Below are 24,079 nucleotides of genomic sequence, written 5' to 3'. Positions count from 1 at the left end.
CTTTCATTTACCAACCACATAATGCATCTTAGAATTGAATGCCATGAAAAGTAAAATATTTACATGCCAATGGATAATGAATCAGAATAATCAATAACAAGTATATTTGATTAACTTAATCTGTAGCCTAGAGTGCTTTTAGCAATAAACAGTGGTAAACATGATTATGAGTAGTAACCACAAACACCTTCATTAGGCAAGCGTTAAAGCAGAACTCTGTTTTTGAGCTTGGTGGGTTTTATTGTTTGGCATATAGCTAAGAAAAATAATTTATAGACATGTGCTCCAGTCAGACGTTTGCATAAGTGATGCATACCAGATACGTTGTCCTTTCATGTCCTCAAAAATAAATAACTTGGCCAAGGGGGTGGGAGTCGATGCAAGTTTTTATTTACATTTCAGTTGTTTTTTGTACTGTACAAAACACCTCTCTTCACAATATAATTGCAAACTAGGAAAAAACACAGATCAGAATTGGGAACATCCATTAACTGTATAGCAGTAGAAAGTGGTTTCATCAGTTTAGAACAGTTAATCTTGGAAATGATCTGGAAAAGTTGAACATTCAACACTTGCTTATGAAACCACAAACATTTTTGCTCTTGCACCATATGCAAATTGCATTATGGGGATGTTTAAAACTGTTAAATGAAACTACAGATTAAATATCAAAGTCACAAAATACAACATATTTTTCAATCATCCAAACTAAGTTGGAAATTAATCTACAGTATAAAGAATACAGACAGTCAACAAAGTGAACATTAAAAGGCCCACACTCCTTAAACATGTATTAAACATGTGTTTGATGTATTCACATTTAACAAGAATATCCAAAAGATGGCATACTCATAAAACAGCAATCGTAATACAAAAGTCACAAAAATATATAATGTATAACTAAGAGCTACCGTTTTGTCATATTTTCAACAAACAATATGAACCAGGAAATGTATATATCATGTACACATCGAAAAGGCATATATAGTCAATACATTTTTTAAACATTGCACATAAGAGAAGCTACATCTGGGGAACAAAGGAAAGACATGCTAATATCTGTAAAAACTTTAGTTGGAGAAAAATCAAGAACAAAACGCTGATACGTGCTGAGGTTTTAACACATCTCACCTCAACAAGGCCTTATTGAACAGCAAACAGAAGAAAGAAAACACATGCTCTCAGATTCACAGGACTTTCAAATTAACGTGCATTTCACAATCCTAGGAGTAATTTAAAAAGAATCAAATTAAAAATCAAGATGTACACTTCGTTCGTGATTTCACAGATTGAGTGGATTCTCACTTGTTTTTCTTCAGTTAATTTATCACATTGTAAGTACACAACAATACGAAAACAGTACATTCTTTTCTTTCATTATTCAGACACAAAATATAAACATAGAACCCAACAGCTTGTCCATTTATTGCACACAATAGGTTCACCAAAAATATTTGGGCACTTTAAGTTTCAACAAACAGCAGCATTTCTTTATGAAAAAGGTATATGAATACAAACAGAAACAAACACACGCAAAACACAAGCTTACTTAAGCGCTAAAATGCTCAATAGTGTGAAAAAATAAAATGACTACAGATTTTAAATTGTGCAGCTTGAAGCTATGCAAGGTCCTATATAAAGGCTATAGTTTCTCCAACGCACATGATACAGTGTCTATCGAAGTGAAAATTACATTTCCTGTGAACAATATTTCAATAGCATGGGGAAACCAAGCATGATTACCTCATTACTTTATAATGTCAACAGCAACGATAGATTAAAATGGTAGATACGCCAACCCCCAAAGGGATTGGGAACATTTGGTCCAATAGGAGACCTTGATTGTTACCCAGACATAGGGTGGTTAGGCTAAATGCCACATCTTTTAGGAAAGGTTGATTGGATGGCACGAGACAATCATAAGTCAAATCTCTGAGCACCCACTCTATGATTAGAAAACATACTTTACTTCTCTGAGCCCAAGATATGCACTGGATAAGAGCATCTGCTAAAATGACAAAACAAAATAATAACAGATTCATCACGTTAAATATCATCAAATTCCTATTTTCCTAGTAATATTTTTAATGTTACCATCAGAGTTTGCAATCTACTTTGCATTTCATTGGCACGCAAAAGTCCTTTTTTGTTTTTTTGCAGGACGACCAAGATTAATGAATTGATAAGGACTACACTTAATGAACAAATAAATATCAGTAGCATTTAATCAAAGGAGTATCACCACCTTATTATAAAGGCATGGTGATGTGCAACTGACTAGTGATGGCTCAATATAACAGGTGTCCAAGCTAGGGCAAGATTTCTGTTGAAAAGCAGTGACAAAGAAAATGTACCTGAAAATCTCAAGGTGAACCGAAAACACTATGAAGATGAAAATATCTATCGATCACACTTAAATGATACAAAGCAATGTCATGTTGGCCATGTTATTGAAGACCTCTCCTGGCTCCATATACACAGAATTACAAAACTAAACTCAAAGTAAAAGCAAGGCACCCAGCTATAAATTCTAATGTGCTGACCACTTGATTAGTACAACGTTAGTCCGAAGAATGTCACTCACATTCATGTCCAATGTAAACGGTCTGTGTAAAGTTAGGTAGAAATATTCCTACCAACACATGCTCCACCAAATGCAACATGGTCTCATTGTATGTCAAAAAAGTGACATTGAAGCATAGTAGTTATATGTCACCAAAGTTGACATATTAGTTATAAGTCACCTACGGTGACGTATTACTTCTACCTCACTGACATTTCTTATTTTATTTAACCACTAATTATAGTGAGACTCGTTTTTTTTGTCACACAGCTGACATATTACAATTATGTCAGTATAGAGATTTCCATCACACAAGAACTGCTAGGGACAAGTATTTCTAATGAAATAGGTCTGACAAATTAACTACACTTTAACTTCACATTTGAACTTAGCCTAGCTCTTCCAGATATCGGAAAGCACAGCCGCTGCAGTGCGTCTCTCTTGATGATTTAACGACTGACTTCACATATGAAATGCTGCCATGCCTTTGTGACCCGACCTTTGAGAGTCAAAGCCACAGTAGATACCTAAATTATGAACAACACCCAATACAAGTCAAGTGTAGTAGCTACAGTTCATTCATATTGCGCGTAAAGAAAGAGACAATGAGAGCTCTATAATGCAATTTCAAGTTTTCAAATAATATATATATATTTTCTTAAGGTTTAAATGTACTGTGTTCCTATTCACGAAGGAATACATACACACCGCTCACATAAATCACGACAAAATCCAACGTAGCAGTCTATTATCAAATAATATTTAGTAACACTAACAGTTTGCCTGAAGCGACGGCACTCAAGAAGTAACACAGCGTCTATCATATGAACTATCATTATGCAAAAAACAATAATCCAATAAGTAAGGAAAGAAACTACTTGTCACTGTTAGCAAAGTTAAGACCTCTAATTCTAGTGGTGCTCGTTAAAGAAGGGCAATCTCAGGCACTTTCCAAAGTCAGGGCTTTGGATTGGAAGGGGGAACGAGTGGGACAATTAGGAAGTGACGGTCACTCAATCGTAATGGAAGCCAGCTCTTTGATGTGGGCGTTCTCCTCCTCCGAGCTGTCCGGGGAGCTGTTACTGCCATTTGTCTTTGGCTCCTCTGACATGTTTTCGTCCTTCAAGGATAAAGGGTCCAGGGGGAAGGTGCTGCTCTCGCAATTCTGGGTGGAGGAGACCTGGGAGATGACCGGCATCTGGACAGACGAATTGTTGCCTTCAAAGCCGTGCTCCACCAGCTCGTACTGCCCCAGAGTCTCCTCCTCCTGCACTTGGCTCAGGTAGTCGGGCATGAGGAAATCACTGGGACCATGTGGAGACATAAGACGGTAGAAAGCTGTTGATGAAAGTGTCTCTAAACCTCCTATATGAAGTAGACTACACAGTAAATATGGTTGAAGTTAAAGCCAAAATGAAAAACGTATGGAAATCGGTACATTTTCTTGAAAAATAATACGGTGACAGATCTTTATGTGAGGGCTGTGTGAGGCCTGTGATCTGTTTTTTGAGAATCAAACTGGATCGCCAAAGAATTTTCCATACACTGTTATGATCTCAGGCATAGACATTATACTATAACATTTTAAAAAGTAAATGGCCCATTTGAGCCCTACCAACCTGTGAGGGCTTGAGTTTGATTAAGAAGTGGAAAAGTCTAGAATATATGAGCACATGTCTGCTTTATGTATAAGTACGTTAAGTACTATGAGCTATACATTTTAATAAAAGCCTTTAAACTGAGTGAAATTCCTATATGGAAAAGAAAAATTAATTCTGACAGAAATAGGTTATGTAATTTATCCAAATTGTTGCGAGACGCAAGGATTAAAAGCCCGTAGCACGTATAATTTGATACTGTATGTTTCCCAATGGCAAGCAACTAAGATAACAGCATGGAATGGTTCAATTAAGAAAATGGACAACAAAATACACAATAGTAACTCATGTAATAATCTATGCTACATTACCCTTGAGCTAAGACATATATATATATATATATATATATATATATATATATATATATATATATATATATATATATTGCCGACTATATAGGGATTTTGAGGAAAGTGGCCAAAGACTGCTTTGAACCACATATTCAGCCTGACTGATATGTGTTGTACTGTAAGTTTCACGGTATGCTCAGTTTGCAACAGTTAGTTGGGCCTGTTTAATGAACCAATTCTGAAAAGCTTGAAATAGCATATCTCCCTGAACATGGCCACTATGGGAGATTTATTTGTATTTTTTCCTTATTTCCCGTGTTACATTAAGCTGATTAAATGAAGGGACAACACCCCGGGACTCCTCACCTGCTCTGGAAGTAGTTTGCTAGTTCAGATGCCTCATGGTTCAGACTCCGCAGGTGTACAATTAAATTGCCAGAGTTGGTAAACATGGCGCCGCACGTTTTGCACTCGTAAATCCGGGGCTTGCGGATTATGTGGCGGGACACCCTCATGTGGTGCTTATATTCGCCGAAGGACGTGAATGTGGCACTACAAATCTGGCACCGGAAACAGCGTTTACCTTCGTGCTTCAGCCGGTGCATCTTTAGGGAGTAGGCCCGTGTGAACTTTTTCCCACAGCGATCACACTGGAAGGGCTTAATGCCTGTTGAAAAAGGGATGAAAAGAAAGATGACTTGTGTCGCACATTAGAATCACTACAATAGATTAACTATTAATTCTGCATTAAGATGTTGATTTTTAGAATTGTCAATGTTAAAACTATCACAAAACAAAAAAAGATGTCAGTGTTAAAAATGTATCACAAAAATATTAAGTGTGAGTGTTAAAAATAGATGTGTACAATGTCAGTGTAATAGCTACAGAAACAGGTAGTAATCATCATTGTATGACCTACAGTATAGTATGCATGCACACCAAAGAAACTGTGACAGAGGCATCCAGTCTCCAATGTCCCACATGGTTCATTGAAACACATGGGTCGCAACTAGGGATGCACGATATATCGGTGAACATATCGGAATCGGACGATATTAGTTAAAAATGCCAACATCGGTATTGGCCCGATGTCTAGTTTAAACGCTGATGTGCAAAACCGATGTCAAAGCTGATGTGTATACCTATATAGCATAGGTACATGACGTAATGACGCCACGCAAAATTTTGCACAACACAGCATTCCTAACCTAGCCCACAATGTCTGCTGTGTGGATCGAGCAGTCAACAAGTTGAGCACTCGTTTGAAAGAGTAATAACATTTCAGCGAGACAACTCAAAGGCGAAATCCATTAACACCAAGATAATGGAATTAATTTCCCTTGACAATCAACTGTTCTCTGTCATGGGTGATGTTGGCTTTCGCGACTGGTCGAGCACCGGTACACACTACCAAGTGTGCTATCGGAGTTACACAGTAATAGCGTCACTGCTATTATCTTCATGACATACTATGGAATGCCGTTTGGGTCTTTGCGTGTCAAAAAAGATACACGTCAAATAACACTGTTTGACAAGAACACTATTTGACACATCAAATAACACAGCCCCATTATAGAATGTTGTGTGTTCTGAATGTGCACGTGCAAGCCAAGCGCCACCACTACTATCAGTAGCACAGTCAAAGCTGTACAAAAAAGTCAGCAAACAAGCAAACACCGGCCACGAACGATGTGTTTACAATACCTCGTTGGTAATAAAGCATTATTTGTTCGACCGCAACTTCTGGGGTAGCTAGCTAGCTTTAGCTTGGTACCTAGCTTGCACCAATACAACCAGCCTGAAGAAAATGACCAGTAGAAACTGCAGTCATTTTCATTATTCTTAGCAATGATTTAGGAATCCTTGTGAGTAAGTATTAGCTAGGTTGCCACTTGTGGTTCGCTTATTGAAATTGAACTTCAGTTCGTGAAAATAAATAGTAGCTAGCTAGCTACTTAACCCTGTTGCCCAAAGCTAACGTTATAAGCAGCCAGCTAGCTTCATCTGGCTAGTGAGGCTCGACCGGACTGGGTTATGTGTTGTGAAGCTAGCCACAATAAGGATTAGGCACAATAGTGGAATTAGCAGTTTGCCTTCAAAATAAAAGTACCTCTTTGAAAGTGATGCAGAAGGTTACAATTGGTGGAATCATGCCATATTTAGAGTAGATAATGTTAAACAAGGTTGAAATGTGAAGCAATGAAATGGGGTATCAGTATACTCGGTGACACCCACAGAACACAACTGTGAAGAGTTTACTAAATATTAACGTTGTAGCTCTTATCGTGGGACTGTGACTGTATGAAATCACCTCCCCAGTCATCCTATTGTGTGTATTGACATTCATATTGCACTGTACAGCTTTACCTAAGGATTGGGGCTCAATGAAATGGGGTATCAGTCTACTCAATACCAAAGATATATTTTCCCGACGTCCTCCTCAGAGTTATCAGACTCCAAAACATCTTTGCAGTATTGTTTTTCCTTTGGAATAGTGCTCAAAAACATGAGCTGGAGCAAACCCAGAAAAATGTGTTTGTGTGGAGGTGCTAACTAACGGAAAATAAACTATAAACTATCAAAATAAAGAGAAATCGCACACTCCATATATAAACTCCCAGAAATGTATTGGGTATTCACCAACATTTCGGCATCACTGTGCCTTCTTCAGGGAATTGTCATGAATGCTTGAACCAGGTTATGTAGACAAACAGTGCAATTGGTGCAACCAATGACAATAGTGAGGGGTGTGTCATAATGATTAAGTTAATTAGAATGAATTAATGAAACTGTTAAAAAAAACAATAGTTTATGGCATATCAAATATATTAGGCTATTGTTATCATATAGAAACAATTAAATATTGTACATAATATTAGCATCAACACAAATTATTGTTTAATTCAATTTCACTTATTTAATTGTTTGGTATTTCATTTCAGATTTGTTACATGTAATCTTTTGGTTCAACCTTAATGTATAATAAGCATCAACAGGGGGAACATATTAGGTGTATGCTGATAAGCTGTAGAAAGAATATATCAATTTTTAAAACTTGTTCATAACAGAAAGAATAGTTCATAAGGGCCTGAGATCAAAGTCAATACTCAGACCACTAGGGGTCAATGTTTTTAGAGAGGATATCCAGTAAGCCTCCCTTAGTAGTAGTAGGATCTCCATGTTACCTCCTCTCCTTGGTAGAGCAACATGCTCAATGCATGTGTACTTGAGGGAGGAGATTGGATGGTTAGCTTCAGCAAAGTGAGCTGCTACTGGATAGTCAATGTTCTTACACCTGATTGAGCTGCGGTGTTCAGCTATGCGTCGTTTTAATTGTCTTTTCGTTTGTCCTACATAGGCTTTTCCACATGAACAGGTGATGAGATAGATTACTCCCTTGGTCTTGCATGAGGTGATACCCTTAACAGGGATTTTTCGACCTGTATGTGGGTGTCTGAAGAAGGATGTTTTTACAGTGCTATTTGCACTGTGCGCATGAGCCACATTTGTAGTTCCCATTTGGAATAGGTGTCAAGAGTGTCTGTGTGGGCTCAGGGGGCATGTCAGATGCACATAGATTGACAATAAATGTGGCTCAATTCACAGTTGTTTCAGAGTCCCGCAATAAGAGCTACGGTGCTAATGTTCTCTGGGTGTCACTGAGTAGACTGATACCCCATGTCATTCATCCACAATGAATAGGTAAGGCTGTACAGTGAAATAAGTATGCCCCCAATGCAATTCTAAAGTATAATACATCCAGTGTGATTTCAACAGATTTTGTCAAATTAACAAATTATTGTCTTTTTACTGATTTTATATAACAACATTCCAACCTCGTTTAGCATGATCTATTCAATTATGGCATAATTCTACTATTTATATTCATTTGCATCACTGTCAATGACATACTTTTATTTTGAAGGCTAACCGCAAAGTCCACTATTGTGGCTAATCCTTATTGTGGCTAGCTTCACATAGATGGGTCCGACCACCACTAATCAAATAAGAACTGTCTTATAAATTAGGGTTATTTTAGATGACACCTAGCTATATAGTTACCTAGCTAACTATAGCTACTGAAACAGATTGTCATGTTGCTATGTTTTTGGGGAAGAACATAGTTTGCATCCATGAGCTAGCTAGCTTTTTTTTATGACCAGCACTGTAGGTACGCGAGACAACTTTACCAGCATCATAACATATGTATCGATGAATCGTTGTGACATATGAAATACGAGTGATAGTGTAATCAATGAGTAATAACTACGGAAAAAATGTATGAGCGCTTTAAATTATTATGTGACGTGCAGTCATATTCAGGTCCTGATTGGTCAACAAGCTTACAAATAGTGTTATTTGACGTGTATCTTTTTTGACGTGCAAAGAACCAAACGGCGTTCCATAGAAATCCTGGTTGAGAATGAAACGACTGAACAAATGAACAAGGAAACAGCACAGCAAGTGAAAGAAATAGGTTTTGATTATGTTTAAATGGTAATGGGGACATACGTAAATGCCAACAAAATAACTTTTTGGTCATTGTGGTGTGTTTGTGTTTGTGTAACCTTTATTTACCTAGGCAAGTCAGTAAAGAACAAATTCTTATTTACAATGACGGCCTACCCCGGCCAAACCCGGACGACGCTGGGCCAACTGTGCACCGCCCTATGGGACTCCCAATCACAGCTTGGATTCGAACCAGGGACTGTAGTGACGCCTCTTGCACTGAGATGCAGTGCCGTAGACCGCTGCGTCCATGTGTGTGTTTTAACTATTTAACTGTACTAGAATGCTTAAAAGGCCGCTAAAGTTTTTTATATCGGCATCGGGTTTTTTGGCAAAGAAAATATCGGTATCGGCAAAAAATGTCATATAGGTGCATTACTAGTCGCAACAAGCATTTCTGAGCTGATCGGACCAGGGGTACAATATGAAGGGCAAAAAGGGCTTCTGTTGATTCAGTTATTTATGGCCCTCATAAACGTGCCACGACTTTAAGATTAACACTGACTTTTTTCAATGAGAAATATAAAAATACATTGACAGCTCTATGAGGCATACGTTGACGAGAACTTCCAATGAAGCTCCTTTCGCAGAGCCAGGGTAAGTTCATTTAAGCAGACGTGAACTGCATTACTTTTAACTGCATACAATACAACACTATGGGTCGAGCTTAAATGGCCCTGAAGAAAAAGACTTGGGCCCCATGAAGTCTTTTCACCCAGATAGTCAGCCCTACTCTATGGTATATTTCACTGGCCAGTTCAGAATAATAATAATACCACACAGGAGCTACGATAGTGAGCTACGGTAGTGAAAAACCTCTGGACACAGCTGCAAGGCAGAGAGCACTCCCCCTCCCCTCTTGCTTTGATGGATTACTCCATTATACCAATTTCATAATTGGGTCTAGTGGATGTGTGTATTGGCAGGGGGATAGAACCCCAATGAATACAATGGTGGTCTTCTTGATAGATGTGAGCAGTGTGTCTGAAGTTTGGAGTACCAAAGACCATTATCCCATTATATGTTGGGACACAATGTGGAGTCATTGCCTGCAGCCTATAGTTAGTGACCTTCCACATGCTGTAACCGTACATGGCTACACAAATGGGACTGTCCACATGCAAGCCTGATTACTTTTGGACAACTACTAACTGGCTTTATAGACAACTTAAAAGTAGGCATTCTCTACCACTGAGAACATCATGCTTCAAGCTTATAGCAGATATTAATGGGACATTACACTCCAAAATCAAACTTGTTGTATCAAGGGCTGGAAAAGGTGAAACAGCAACACCCAATCTCATTGAACTTAGCACTGCTTGTTTGTGATGGTAAAGAGTCAAGTTGAGATTTGTGTCGATATTTGGTTGACATAATTTCCTGTTATAATGTTCCACTGTCATCAAGCACGAGTTTGGGTATGTGTGCACTTGATGAGTGTGTTTTTCCGATGTCAGCCGAAGCGGGAGACACTAAGCCCCAAGTGTTTCCAAAATCAATGTTCCCTGGAATGCCCTTCATCCTTCTACACAGTGTGCCATGAGTCAAACCATTAACGAGCCATTCATACCATTAATCTCCGGCTCCTATCATCGGGTGAATAGAGGACGCATGGAACTACTGTAGAGGGCAATGTAAATACAGTACAAGTCACATGAGCTACTTTCCAGATGGGTACCTATGACATAAACAGATAGGACATAACAGATACCTGCTAGAGGTCGCAGAGCAGCAGTTAGTCTACACAGCCCTGTTCAACTGCATAGTGGCTGTGTGGAAATACCTACCAGAGTGGATGAGCATATGCTGCTTCAAGTTCTGTATGCGGGTGAATCGGACGCCACACGTGGGGCACTGGAAAGGTCTGTCAGGCCCGTTAGTGCCAGGGCGGGTTGAAGGGCTTATGTATAAGTGGTAAGGGTACTGGAGGCTTTCTAATCTGAAACAAGAAAGAGGATGTGGTGCTTCAGTGAGGTAGACATAAATGTGGTAGACCTTGGGGTGTCAGATCAAAACCTTCCTTTAGCTTCATCATAATAACATCAAGACCTCAAGGTTTCCATACCAGTTGGAAGGCAAAATGGAACATCTTACATAAATGCAAGATTAGCTTGAACAAAAGAAAATCAAGGTTATCAAACCTTCCAAATAAATGGAGTTGAAAACCAGGGAAGGTGATCATGATATTTCCACTTACATTTAAAAAATATAAGTCTTCAACCATTCATATTGTTACCTTTCATCATCCTCAGCATGACCTCCAGCATTGGATGTACTTTGTATTGAAGGCAACCCTTCTGTGACTCCTTCATCTATCGAACCTATGCCAAAACAAAGAAGAAATATAATTTCCACCAGTTACTAGCTCTTTCTCAGTCTGATTTCCATAAGACATGGTTCGGGATCGACCCCATACACAGATCCAATGCAAAGACTGAATAGCTTTAAAGTGGCAATCCGCAGTTGAAACAAAGCGTTCTCCCCGCCACTGTTTGGGAAAACAGCTGAGGAATGGGGCCGGAGAAACATAGCCACTCAAATTCATAGACAGAGCTATCGATGCAAGGACTGACCATCCATGATATCAAAATTATAGTTTTAAACATGTTTTAAGGCTATACAGTGTTTGTTTATATTTAGGCCTTTGTTACTTTGAGTAAAACAAGATTATATTTCAGGTTCTGATGTGGTACGACAGTTGAACAAATCTCATGAGGCAATTATAGGTTATATTCTTCAAGAATCAATGGGTAGACCTAAATAACATTAATTTATAAGCAAAAAAAGTATGTAGCAACTGCAGATTAGCCCTTTAAATTTAGAGGGAAATTACACTCCCAAAAAGTGTAAAGAGAAAAAAAGTTGGTGATCTTGTATTGAGATAAGTCCACATCCTACGTCATCCGTTATGTAGACCCAGCTACATGACGCAATCCAAAATTAACGGAAAATATATGCACACCAGATTCTGTGCTTAGGCCTGGCTCTTCCATTATTTTGGGGTCGAGGCATATAGCTATATCTACACAACTGTTGGCATGTGTTGCAGACTGAGCTTGACACAAGACTACTGTTGAGGTCTGAAAACATCTGACAAACTGACTTTGGAGTGTTTTGTCCACTCACGTGACACCCATACCTATGGAGGAGGACTGCGGACTGATGAGGAGGTCCTCCTGGACCTGTTCGCTGCAGGGCACTGTCTGCTGGTCGCTCAGAGAACTCTGGGAAGCGCTGACGGGCTGCGACAACGTCTCCTGGACCTCCTCGTCACTCAGCCTCTCCACCTTCACGCGCACATCCTCCTCGGGGCCCGCCAGCGACAGTGGCGCCTTAATAGAGCTTTCACAGGCCAGGAAGTCACTCAGCCGGCGGCTCACCTCCGAGGGCCCTGCCTGGTCTAGACGGCGTGGGCTCTCGGGAAGCTTGGGCTGCTTATCCGGGTGGAACCTCCGGTCGATACCGAAGGGGAAGGTCCACGGGAAGGCCAGGGAAGAGTCCACGGGCTGGGTGGCGGTCTCCGAGAAGGAGGAGGGTGATGGGTTGGGCATCTGCGGCGAGGTGATCTGTGAGGTGCATTTGAGTGGGCTCTCTGGGGACATCATGATAAAGCTCTTACGTTTGCGGCGCGACTCGCGACACACAGGGATGTTCCTCTCCATCACACTGCAGTCAGAAGATACAGGCGACAGGCTGCTGTCCAACGGCGTCAAAGCGCAGTGGGAGGAAGCGCTCTCGCCAAGAGCCGACTCCTGCGGTTTCTCCTGCCCCATACTCCCGGCGCTCCAGAGGATGCTGGACTTCATGAATTCTGAGCATGTGCTCGCCACGACGAACATCTGCATGTAACTGGCAGCGGCTAAAACGTCGATGATGTTCTCCGTGCTGATGGAGAGGGTGGAAGTGTAGGCGTACTCCAAAAGAGGGGTGAAGCCGCTCACCGTGACGTGGTGCAAGTCCAACACAAACTTGTCCTCCTCCTCAGGCCTGCCCACTAGTTTGGAGCGGAAGAACTCGCTGCAGCAGGCCAGCACCACCTTGTGCGCCAGAAACAACTTGTCCTGCACCCGGATGGTGACGTCGCAGAGGTGGCCCTCGTTGCGCAGGGCGTTTAGCTTTTCCAGCATCTCTTGACTGTGCGTGGGGGAACTGTGGATAAAGGTTTTGACCCCCATCTTTGTCTTAACGTACTTGCTCTGGAGGGCGTTCACCTACAGGAAGAATGGAAAATTAGCCTACAATGGTTGGCCTACATTGGGCCTTTGCTATAAAGTCAATGTAATGTTTGTAATTCCCTATCCTTATGGATGTTAAACAGTGGCTATACTAAAATAAAAAATAAAAACCTGAATATAAATCCAGTGATGGTATTGAAAAAAACTGCCACCGTGTAGTAAACCTACACTGTCAGATGATAGGATTAGAGGAGCTCAGTTTAACCTAAGTAACCACACAGACAGACAACTTAAACAAAGTGTTAACAGACAACAGTCAGTATTGTCTGGGGTGACTTTCATTTGGCCTCACAACATGGACTTAACAGAGTGGCAAAAGAAATGCACAAACAAAAACAGCGATGAAGGAGTGCAGAGCCAAGAGAAACATCCCTCTTGACATTTGGAAACCCACTGAAACGCAGATTAATTTCAGGTCTGTCAACCTCAAGTTGCATCCAAAAAAATTGAATATATAAATGTGCTACTAGCATAAACTAATGTGGATATTTAAAGCCAGAGACCATGTATTTACAGGTCTTGCAATGTTTTAGAGAGAAGATAAACAAATCTCTAAACAAACTTAACCTAACACCAAACAATCTGCATTTTTCATTGTTGATGGTTGAGGACAACTGAAGTGCTGCTTACATTATCCTACACTCCAACGAAAACCTAAAGCCCAAATTGTTCAAACAAATAATGTCATTGTGTAAAAGCATATCATTTTAACCTAAAAGATTCAGTTTGGTTTCATCCAAGAAATGACTAGGAAAGAGAGCAGGCAGCGAGGGAGGTAGTGAGAGGGTGGAGGGAGGTAGAGAGTGGTAGACAAGCGTGGAGGATAAAATGGCAAGTTATGTAACAATAATAAAAGCAAATGCATCATGGTGAAAGACAACTTCATGTGGAGTCCACTACAGCAGGTATTCCCAACCTGGGCAATGCCGTTGGGGGTACGCCAAAGAAAAACGTGATTCACATTTATTGATTTTTTTTAAATTAAAAAATTTAAATTAAAAAACACATTTTCACATTTTCAGTACATTTATATTTTCCAACCGGGCTATACATTTGGGTGTTTTTTTTCCCTCGCCTGAGTAGCCTCGTTTCACTACCAAAAATACAATTAAACCATCTAGTGTTCAGTGAAATAACAACACAATGTCAAATACAGGTAGCCTAGTCAAACAATTGACATCCAATCATATTAACCATTACTCTCGCGGGAAACCTTCACTCTTGCGCAGATATTTAGAAACGAAACATGACAATTTGAAAAATAAGCCACGGGAGTTTTTTGAGCGAGAATAAAGACGACTTTCGAGTAGTAAGACATATATAAAAGTAAGACATGCACAAAAGCAACAGATACCATTAATAAAAAGGGGCTAGAAGCGTCTTATATGGTGAGCTACAGAGTGGCTAGGACAGGCAAGCCCCATACTATTGTGGAGGACTTAATTCTTCCTGCTGCCACGGATATGGCTGGGACAATGCTGGGGGAAAAGGACCAAAAAACTATACATACAATGTCTTTATCAAACAACACTGTTTCACGACGCATCAGTGACATGGCAGGAGATGTTTTGAAACAATTACTGCTTCACATACAAGCCAGTGAATTCTATGTGTTACAGCTGGATGAGTCAACAGACATGGCGGGCCTGGCACAGCTCCTGGTATATGTCCGTTACATTTTTTGGGGGGGTCAATTAAGGAAGATATCCTCTTCTGCAAACCACTGGAAACCAGGACAACCTGAGAGGATATTTTTAAAGTACTGGACAGCTTTGTGACATCAAATGGACTTTGGTGGTCAAGATGTGTTGGTACCTGTACTGATGGCGCAAAAGCCATGACAGGGAGACATAGTGGAGTGGTAACGTGTGTGCAAGCAGTTGCTCCTGACGCCACTTGGGTAACACTGCAGCATCCACCGAGAGGCTCTTGCTGCCAAGGGAATGCCTGACAGTTTGAAAGACGTTGTGGACACTACAGTAAAAATGGTTAACTTTGTTAAAGCAAGGCCCCTGAACTCTCGTGTATTTTCTGCATTATGCAATGATACGGGCAGCGACCGTGTAACGCTTTTACAACATACAGAAGTGCGCTGGTTATCAAGGGGCAAAGTATTGACACTTTCTTTAAATTGAGAGACGAGCTTAAAGTTTTCTTGACTGACCATAATTTTCACATCTGACCGCTTGCATGGTGACGAGTTTCTAACACGACTGGCCTATCTGGGTGATGTTTTTTCTCGCCTGAATGATCTGAATCTAGGATTACAGGGACTCTCCGCAACTATATTCAATGTGCGGGACAAAATTGAGGCTATGATTAAGAAGTGGGAGCTCTTTTCTGTCTGCATTAACAAGGACAACACACAGGTCTTTCCATCATTGTATGATTTTTTGGTGTGCAAATGAACTCAAGTTTACGGACAATGTCAAATGTGATATAGCGAAGCACCTGAGTGAGCTGGGTGCGCAATTACGCATGTACCTTCTTGACACGGATGACAGACAACTGGATTCATTATCCCTTTCATGCCCTGCCTCCAGTTCACTTACCGATATCTGAACATGAGAGCCTCATCGAAATTGCAACAAGTGGTTCTGTGAAAATTGAATTTAAATCAGAAGCCACTGCCAGATTTCTGGATAGGGCGGCACTCAGAGTTTCTTGCCTTGGCAAATCACGCTGTTAAGACATTGATACCCTTTGCTACCACATACCTATGTGTCATAACGTTGGCCTGAGGTGGGGAGGTTTATGACCCCCATAAATACCTTTCCCCTTTTTCCTCTCTCTACTCTACCGATGTGACTATGTCAACAGACATGGGTGAACAGACATGGGTTGTAAACTATGAAACACAGCCCTCTCTCCCAATCCTATATAAGCCCCTTGATGAAAATGTAACTTTCTGTTCCGAGGACGTTAGGGCGACGGTCCTACATTAAAAGGGCTCAGATAACCTAACGAAATCAGCATCGAAATTCAACGTGAAGATGACGGTCAACACGCCGAAAGGATGAATTTCAACTATACCAGCCAGAAAATAGCATGAGCTTAAAAGTATGGCAACTTGGTATGAACTTTGAACTCTTATTCACTCCAGAAGTGATACCTCCTAGCCGTTGAGTTAGCAGCAGTTGCTGTAAACGTGGGCTAGGAAAGGACGGACGACGTATCCATTCTACCATGCTCCAGTTCACCACTAGACAGTCTTCAGAGGACCAGAGATCCATGCTGGACAATCCGGCCTCCCATCTACGACCAACCGATCGAAGCGCAGCTCAGAGTAAATATTTATTGCATTTTCCTTTTCTAAATGGCCGGTAATTTAGAATGCATAAGATACTGTATTTACGATAGCACAGCTTCTCCCTTTGTTCCTCAGTCTTCCCACTCTTTCACTCAACCCCCCCACCCTTTTCTTTGTGTAACCAGCCACTATATCGGCTCCGTTCACCAGGTCCATCAATGTATGATTCATTCTGTGTATATGTAATTTTATTTATTTTTATTTTACCTTTATTTAACCAGGTAGGCATGTTGAGAACAAGTTCTCATTTACAATTGCGACCTGGCCAAGATAAAGAAAAGCAGTTCGACACATACAACAACACAGAGTTACACATGGAGTAAAACAAACATACAGTCAATAATACAGTAGAAAAATAAGTCTATATACAATGTGAGCAAATGAGGTGAGATAAGGGAGGTAAAGGCAAAAAAGGCCATGGTGGCAAAGTAAATACAATATAGCAATTCTGTTTGATTAGTTAGGTATTTAGTAAATAAATAATTAAACCAAATTTTGTATTGCTGATTCAACTTGTTAGCCAGGGTTCATGAAGATAACCAAGAATTTACAACTTTCAGATGAGACTAAATAAAGTGACGATTAAATATTGACTTCTATTGAGGTAAAAGATTACCAGGTCTTTAAGAGTTTATTCGGAAGATAACAGTTCTATAAACATTATTTCGTGGTGCCCCAACTTTCTAGTTAATTACATTAACCTGATTAGCTTAATCAGGTAATATTAATTACAGAGAAATTATTTTATAGAGTAGCACGTCATATCACTTAATCCGCCATAGCCAAAGACACGACATATGTGAGAGTGGATTCTTGGCCCTCACTAGCATGAAAACTAAATAGAAGCACAGACTGTGTGTGGAAAATGATTTAAGACAGACTCTCCAATACAACCCAACATTGCATAGTTATGTGCATCCTTTCAAGCATATCCTTCTCATTAACCTGTGGTGAGTTATTCACCATTTTTGATGAAGAAATAAGGTTTTATATGTAAAATGGCTAAATAAAGAGCAGATTTTTTATGATTATATGTGCCCTGGTCCTATAAGAGCTCTTTGTCACTTCCCAGGAGCTGGGTTGTGACAAAAACTCACTCATTCTTATGTTTAATAAATGTATTGTACATTGTGTGTGTTGCAGGCTTACAACGATGGCAAGAAGCAACATTTGAGAGTGCGCTGACCCTGGTGCTAGAGGGGGTACGCAGCTGGAGGTTGAATGTTTGAAGGGGTACAAGACTATAAAACGTTTGGGAACCACTGCACTACAGGATGCAGTGCAGCTGCCCGTCTCCCTCTCTCAGACATGTGGCTGCTCTGAGGCATGAGATTTTCCATCAAACAAAACTCTCTCCTGAAGGGGCTCTCTTTGGGAGAGCTTGCTGCCCTCACTAAGAAAAAAAGAGGAGGAAATACTCCCAAGCTGTTGTCCCAATAAAGGCAACGCAAATTAGGCTTGCACCACTGATTTTAGCTGCAGTGGATGAGAGGAGTGTGGGTTGTTGTCTACCTTTCAAAATCATACTCACTTGATTCTAAGTTTGGGCTAATCTAATTCAAAACCCGACTCGAACATTGACAGGTTTGAACTTTCAACAACTCGCCTAACGTTTTTCCAGGTGAAGGGTCCATAAATAGCCCAACATAATGCACTGTTGAAACAGAACAAAATCGAAGTCTCAAGCTAAACAAATATTGACGAGTAGCTAGGCCTAGTAGCCTACATTAAGAAATACATTTTGAGAACGTTATTCCTACTTGAACTGTCTCCACTAACTTTCTTGAGATTGCATCATCATACTGATGAAAGCAGCTAACTACGTTGTTAGCTGCTGCAATTAACTTCTTAGTTCTTACAAATCAAATCAGGTGTAAGTGCAACATCAACTAGCTAGCTAACAGAGGTCGTCCAAAATTGGGACAGGCATTATGTTTACAGGCAAAGGGGGCGGGGACTCAACTGAACCCAGTATTTTCGCTTGTAAACAACAGTGCTTTGCATGCTGCAAGTAACACGTTGCGAGCTAGCTAGTTGGTTAGCGAACAAGCTACTTAGCTAACAAAGAAAGCTATGTAAAGGTAAAACAAAGAGCAACTGTAGTTAGCTGCCTATAAACATTTACAAAGGCTTCGACAAGCAACCAGCTAATTAAGTAAACTAGCTAGCTGGCTAGCTAATGTAACGTTAATGAAAACGTTTCACTTGACCGGCTAGCAAACTGCACATACACCAATCTTCAACACTTAGCTAGCTACCAGTTTTCAGAGATCGAGTTACTGACCATGCAACGAAATATACCTTCAGTAGATAGAACAGTGTATGATTCGGTCTGTTGTTCGACTTGATCGGCCTCGGGTTGTGGAGTCAAATGAGGCCGATGTAAACACACCACAGCTGTGCGTGGACAGCACAAAGCAGCCTAGCTTGCAAGCAGTCTGTTATCGGTGCCGATTTAGCCCCGTTCTTTGGAATTCCTTGTGTTTGGGAAACATTCGTTGGCCAAACACAGATAAATTTGAGATTATCATTAATACTTGGAGCGGTCGATAGCTCAAGCTGTTTTTAAAAGGTTTACAAAACGTAAATGTTAGTACCGTTTCGTTGAGGTTCTTTAGCTAGCCTCCCTGTGCTAATCCTTTTTGCACTTTGTGTCCCATAATGCAACGCGCAGTAGGCAATGTCTGATTTGGTAAAGATCATGTCTGACGGATCTCAATTTTTTTTATTTTACTAGTCAAGTCAGTTAATTAAGAACAAATTCTTATTTACAATGGCAGCCTATGAGGGTTACCTGCCTTGTTCAGGGGCAGAACGACAGATTTTTACCTTGTCAGCTCTTCGGTTACTGGCCCAACGCTCTAACCACTAGGCTACCTGCCGCCCCTCAAGCAATTAATGCAGTTAAATATGCTTGTTGTAATCACGGGGTAGAAAAGTGTCAGGTTCTTTTCGAGCAGGTTTGAGCAGACAGTATGAAGTACAGACCAAACCGGCAATTTTACAACATAAGGCAAGGTTACATTTTAGTTCTTATTTCAGTTACAGTGGCCTTTCTATGGCTTAGGAGCACGTTTGAAACCAATACTAGTAAAACATTTCAACGAGAACCAAAAAGGGGACTCGGGAGGTGATGCAGTTTGGAAGGCAGGTGTCGATTTTCTGTACAAAAAAAATTACTCTCACAAGCCTCAGTAGCCATGCCTCTGGACTGCATCACTTCCTGTGTGCTGCCTCCTGGAAGCCAAAAACAAAATAAAAGGGGTTTAAATACGCAATTTAGATCACATGATTAGTTAACTATCCAATGGGAGCTCTCATTGGTTTGTTTTAACCACTTTCACCCAATGCCTGTGCTTTTGTGGCGCTGGATCAGGACTATTGCTCTCACTTCTGCACCAAATGGATCGTTCCCATATTAGGCCTACACCTCTCTATCTGACTAGTTATTTTGGCGGCTGCGGTGGGATGGCCATGTTGGAGCTTGGCTATTAGCATTTTGAGTTTGGTGTGAATGCGAGAACACTCAGATTGAGGGCACAATGGTGTAAGTACTACTGAATTACTATTCATCACTACTACACAATTTCTACACATACCTAATGGTTTTACTACTTGATTGCTATTGAGATGTGTAGTAAACCAGTAGTGATTTATGTAGTAATGAGTGATAAATTGGGACGTTTCACTACTGGTGAACACTACATATTTCCTACTCAAATCACCAAAGAATTATTCCTTAATGACTACTGTGGAACCACTGAGGGGATCTACTACTTAAAACCCACACATTCCTATACATTTTCTATTGAATTACTACACAATGCTTACACATGACTGCTGAATGCCTACTCAATCCGATTGAATTACTACTGCTATCAATGTGTGTAGTGATGTGTAACTGCTGATCACTATTGAATTGCTTCTGATCCTTTTACATTTTCTACATAAACCCTTTTGAAAACTGACACATTTACTGTTTTCCTATTCAAAATTCACATCTTATTTCACTACTGCGTCACTACAAGACTAGTGCACATGTTATTTCCTCAAGTTTCTAACTGTAGTTATATAATCAAACAATAAATAATAAGCTTTTATAAACTTAATAGCATTTAAAAAAAATATTTAATCAAATTAATTACATATAAAATTACATATTTATTATCAGGAATCAAGGTGAGACCCAAGTGCAGACCATGTGAAGTAACGGTGTTTATTGTAACACCAGGGGCGGGCAAATGACAGGTCAAGGCAGGCAGGCTCAGGGTCAGGCAGTGTTCAGTAATCCAGAATGGGACCAAAGGTACAGGACAGCAGGCAGGGTCTGGGACGGGCAGAGTGGTTAGGCAGGCGGGTACAAGTGCAGGACAGGCAAGGGTCAAAAACCAGGAGGAAGGGAAAAATAGAGGCAGGGAAAAAGACAGGAGCTGACAGGACGAACGCTGGTAAGCTTGACAAACAAGACGAAGTGGCAAAAGACAAACAGAAAACACAGGTATAAGTACACAGGATAATGGGGAAGATGGGCGACACCTGGAGGGCGGTGGAGACAAGCACAAAGACAGGTGAAAGATCAGGGCGTGACAATTTATACTTTTTTATTAATCCCTTTGACGCCTTGTCTTTATTCAGCTTTGACTTAACTACAGTGCATTCGTAAAGTATTCAGACCCCTTGACTTTTTCCACGTTGTTATGTTGCAGCCTTAAATTATGTTTTTTCCTCAATCTACACACTGTACCCCATAATGACAAAGTGAAAACAGCTTTTTAGATTTTTTTTGCAAATGTATTAAAACAGAAATACCTGATTTACATAAGTATTCAGACACTTTGCTATGAGACTCGAAATTGAGCTCAGTTTCATCCTGTTTCCATTTATTATCCTTGAGATGTTTCTCCAACTTTATTGGAGTCCACCTGTGGTAAATTCAATTGATTTGAAATTATTTGGAAAGGCACACCTGTCTATATAAGGTCCCACAGTTGACAGTGCATGTCAGAGCATGCCATGAGGTCGAAGGAATTGTCCGTAGAGCTCTGAGACAGGATTGTGTCGAGGCACAGATCTGGGGAAGGGTACCAAAACATTTCTGCAGCATTGAAGTTCCCCAAGAATACAGTGGCCTCCATCATTCTTAAATGGAAGAAGTTTGGAGCCACCAAGACTCTTCCTAGAGCTGGCCGCCCAGCCAAATCGGGGGAGAAGGGCTGTCATGACGTTGGCCTGTGGGTAAGGTTTATGACCCCCCCCCCCCCATAAATACCTTTCTCCCTTCCCCTCTCTGACCCTACTGAAGGACTTGAATAGCCTGTGTTAAATATAGAGAGTCTGGGAACATCAAACAAATGGGGAAAAGGAACCATATTTTGGTAATAAAACCAGTTGGAAATATGCTTTGGAACGTAATGAGTATGGATTTCATTTCAGTTGTCATCTGAGACATTATGACTGATGACAGGACGACATAAACTGTACCTGGGAAAGTATCCACCCTCTAGTTATCAGAGTCACATGGAATTGTTATGCAATTGAAATGTTTGATATTGAAATTGTTTGTTAGGAGATTAAATGTAATTTTAGCTTCCAAATGAGAGAATTGGGTTTTCATAAGGAAAGTGCCCTGCTTGATCAGTGGCCCAACCCTGTGAAGAGACAGGGGTTATAAACGATGAAACACCTCCCTCCCCCTCTCCACTATATAAGCCTTTGACGAAAAGATAACCAGGTGGTTCCAGTACGGGAGGTCTGCAGCCTCTACGTTAGAAGGACACACATGTCAAGGACAGAACTAAGCCAACCTCGGCGTGAGCTATGGTATGAACTGGTATGAACTACAGAAGTGCTACTTCCTAGCCGTTGAGTTTGCAGCGGCCGCTGTAGACGGGGGCTAGGAAAGGACGGACGACGGATCCAGTCTAACAGACGGACGACGATACCACCACGTATCCAATTTACCACCAGAGACATTCTTCTGAGTTTACAGGAAGATCTGTTGGCCAACCCGGCCAGCATCTACGACCAATCTACCGAAGCGCAGCTCAGAGTAAATATTTATTGCATTTTCCTTTTCCAAATGGGCGGTAATTTAGAATGCATAAGATAATGTATTTACGATAGCATAGCTGCTGTTTCTGTGTTCCTAAATCTTCCCGCTCTTTCATTCAAGCCCAACCCCCTTTCCTTTGTGTAACCAGCTTTCATACAGGTTCCGTTCACCAGGGGTGAATTCTGTATGACATCATTGTATTCTGTGTATTTGTAATTCTGTGTGATTAGTTAGGTATTTAGTAAATAAATAATTAAACCCAATTTTGTATTGCTGATTCAACTTGTTAGCCAGGGTTCGTGAAGATAGCCAAGAATTTACAACTTTCATTATGAGACTGAAAATAAGATAAGGGTTAATAGTGACTGCTACCGATGTAAAGTATTACTAAGTATTTTAAGAGTTTATTCGGAAGATAACGGCTCTATAAACGTTCTTCCGTGGTGCCCCGACTTTCTAGTTAATTACATTTACATGATTAGCTTAATCAGGTAATATTAATTAGAGAAAGAATTTTATAGGTTAGCATGTCATATCACTTAATCCGGCATAGCCAAAGACACGACAGGGCCTTGGTCAGGGAGGTGACCAAGAACCTGACAGAGCTCCAGAGTTCCTCTGTGGAGACAGGAGAACCTTCCAGAAGGACAACCATCTCTGCAGCACTCCACCAATCAGGTCTTTATGGTAGAGTGGCCAGATGGAAGGCACATGACAGCTCGCTTGGAGTTTGCCAAAAGGCACCTAAAGGACTCTGACCATGAGAAACAAGATTCTCTGGTCTGACGAAACCAAGATTTAACTCTTTGGCCTGAATGACAAGCATCACGTCTGGAGGAAACCTTCACCTCCCTACGGTGAAGCATGGTGGTGGCAGAATCATGCTGTGGGGATGGTTTTCAGTGTGTGCATCCTTTCAAGCACAAAGTAGGAAACAACACAGAGCGAGAAACTGAAAAACAGCTTCTATCTCAAGGCCTTCAAGACTGTTAGGTAGCCATCACTAGCCGGCTACCACCCGGCTACTCAACCCTGCACCTTACAGGCTGTGGCCCTATATACATAGACATGGAATCACTGGCCACTTTAATAAATGGAACACTAGTCACTTTAATAACGTTTACATATTTTTCATTACTCATCTCATGTATATACTGTATTCTATGCCGCTCCGACATTGCTCCATATATTTATATATTCTTAATATATTAATTTATATATTAATTTATATATTCTTAATATTCTTAGATGTGTGTATTGTGTGTACTGTTGTGAAATTGTTAGATATTACTTGTTTGATATTACTGCACTGTTGGAGCTAGAAACACAAGCATTTCGCTATACCCACAATAACATCTGCTAAACATGTATGTGACAATACAATTTGATTTGAACAACCAACTACTTCTGGTTTTGTCTTCTGTGGTCATGTGCACAGGAATCCACGAGCTCTACTGATCAC

General features: G+C 40.6%; 1 protein-coding gene and 1 long non-coding RNA gene across 6 annotated transcripts; one reads left to right on the top strand and one right to left on the bottom strand.

Annotated features, from left to right (window-relative positions):
- Positions 1–368: 368 nt before the first annotated feature.
- On the bottom strand, positions 369–19,368 carry LOC106580932 (zinc finger and BTB domain-containing protein 44). 5 transcript variants are annotated; one of them, XM_014162492.3, is made up of 6 exons: positions 18,850–19,362; positions 12,160–13,231; positions 11,257–11,341; positions 10,808–10,959; positions 4,878–5,178; positions 369–3,867 (listed from the first exon to the last, which is right to left on the bottom strand). In XM_014162492.3, the coding sequence occupies exons 1-6, from the start codon at positions 18,850–18,852 to the stop codon at positions 3,573–3,575; spliced, it is 1,908 nt and encodes a 635-aa protein (XP_014017967.1). In that variant the 5' UTR covers positions 18,853–19,362; the 3' UTR covers positions 369–3,572. The 5 variants fall into 5 exon arrangements, with proteins under 5 accessions (XP_014017967.1, XP_014017969.1, XP_014017968.1 ...); XM_014162494.3 differs by having other exon boundaries at positions 19,163–19,362; XM_014162493.3 differs by having other exon boundaries at positions 18,867–19,361.
- LOC145862434 (uncharacterized) lies at positions 16,083–22,880 on the top strand. Its single transcript, XR_014381895.1, has 2 exons — positions 16,083–16,541; positions 17,709–22,880. It is a non-coding gene; the product is annotated as an uncharacterized LOC145862434 (long non-coding RNA).
- Positions 22,881–24,079: the final 1,199 nt, after the last annotated feature.

Source organism: Salmo salar, chromosome 20 (genome assembly GCF_965601325.2).
Source record: "Salmo salar chromosome 20, fSalSal1, whole genome shotgun sequence".
Taxonomy (NCBI): domain Eukaryota; kingdom Metazoa; phylum Chordata; class Actinopteri; order Salmoniformes; family Salmonidae; genus Salmo; species Salmo salar.
Note: the sequence above shows the minus strand (reverse complement) of the source record. Positions and strands in the feature narration are given on the sequence as shown.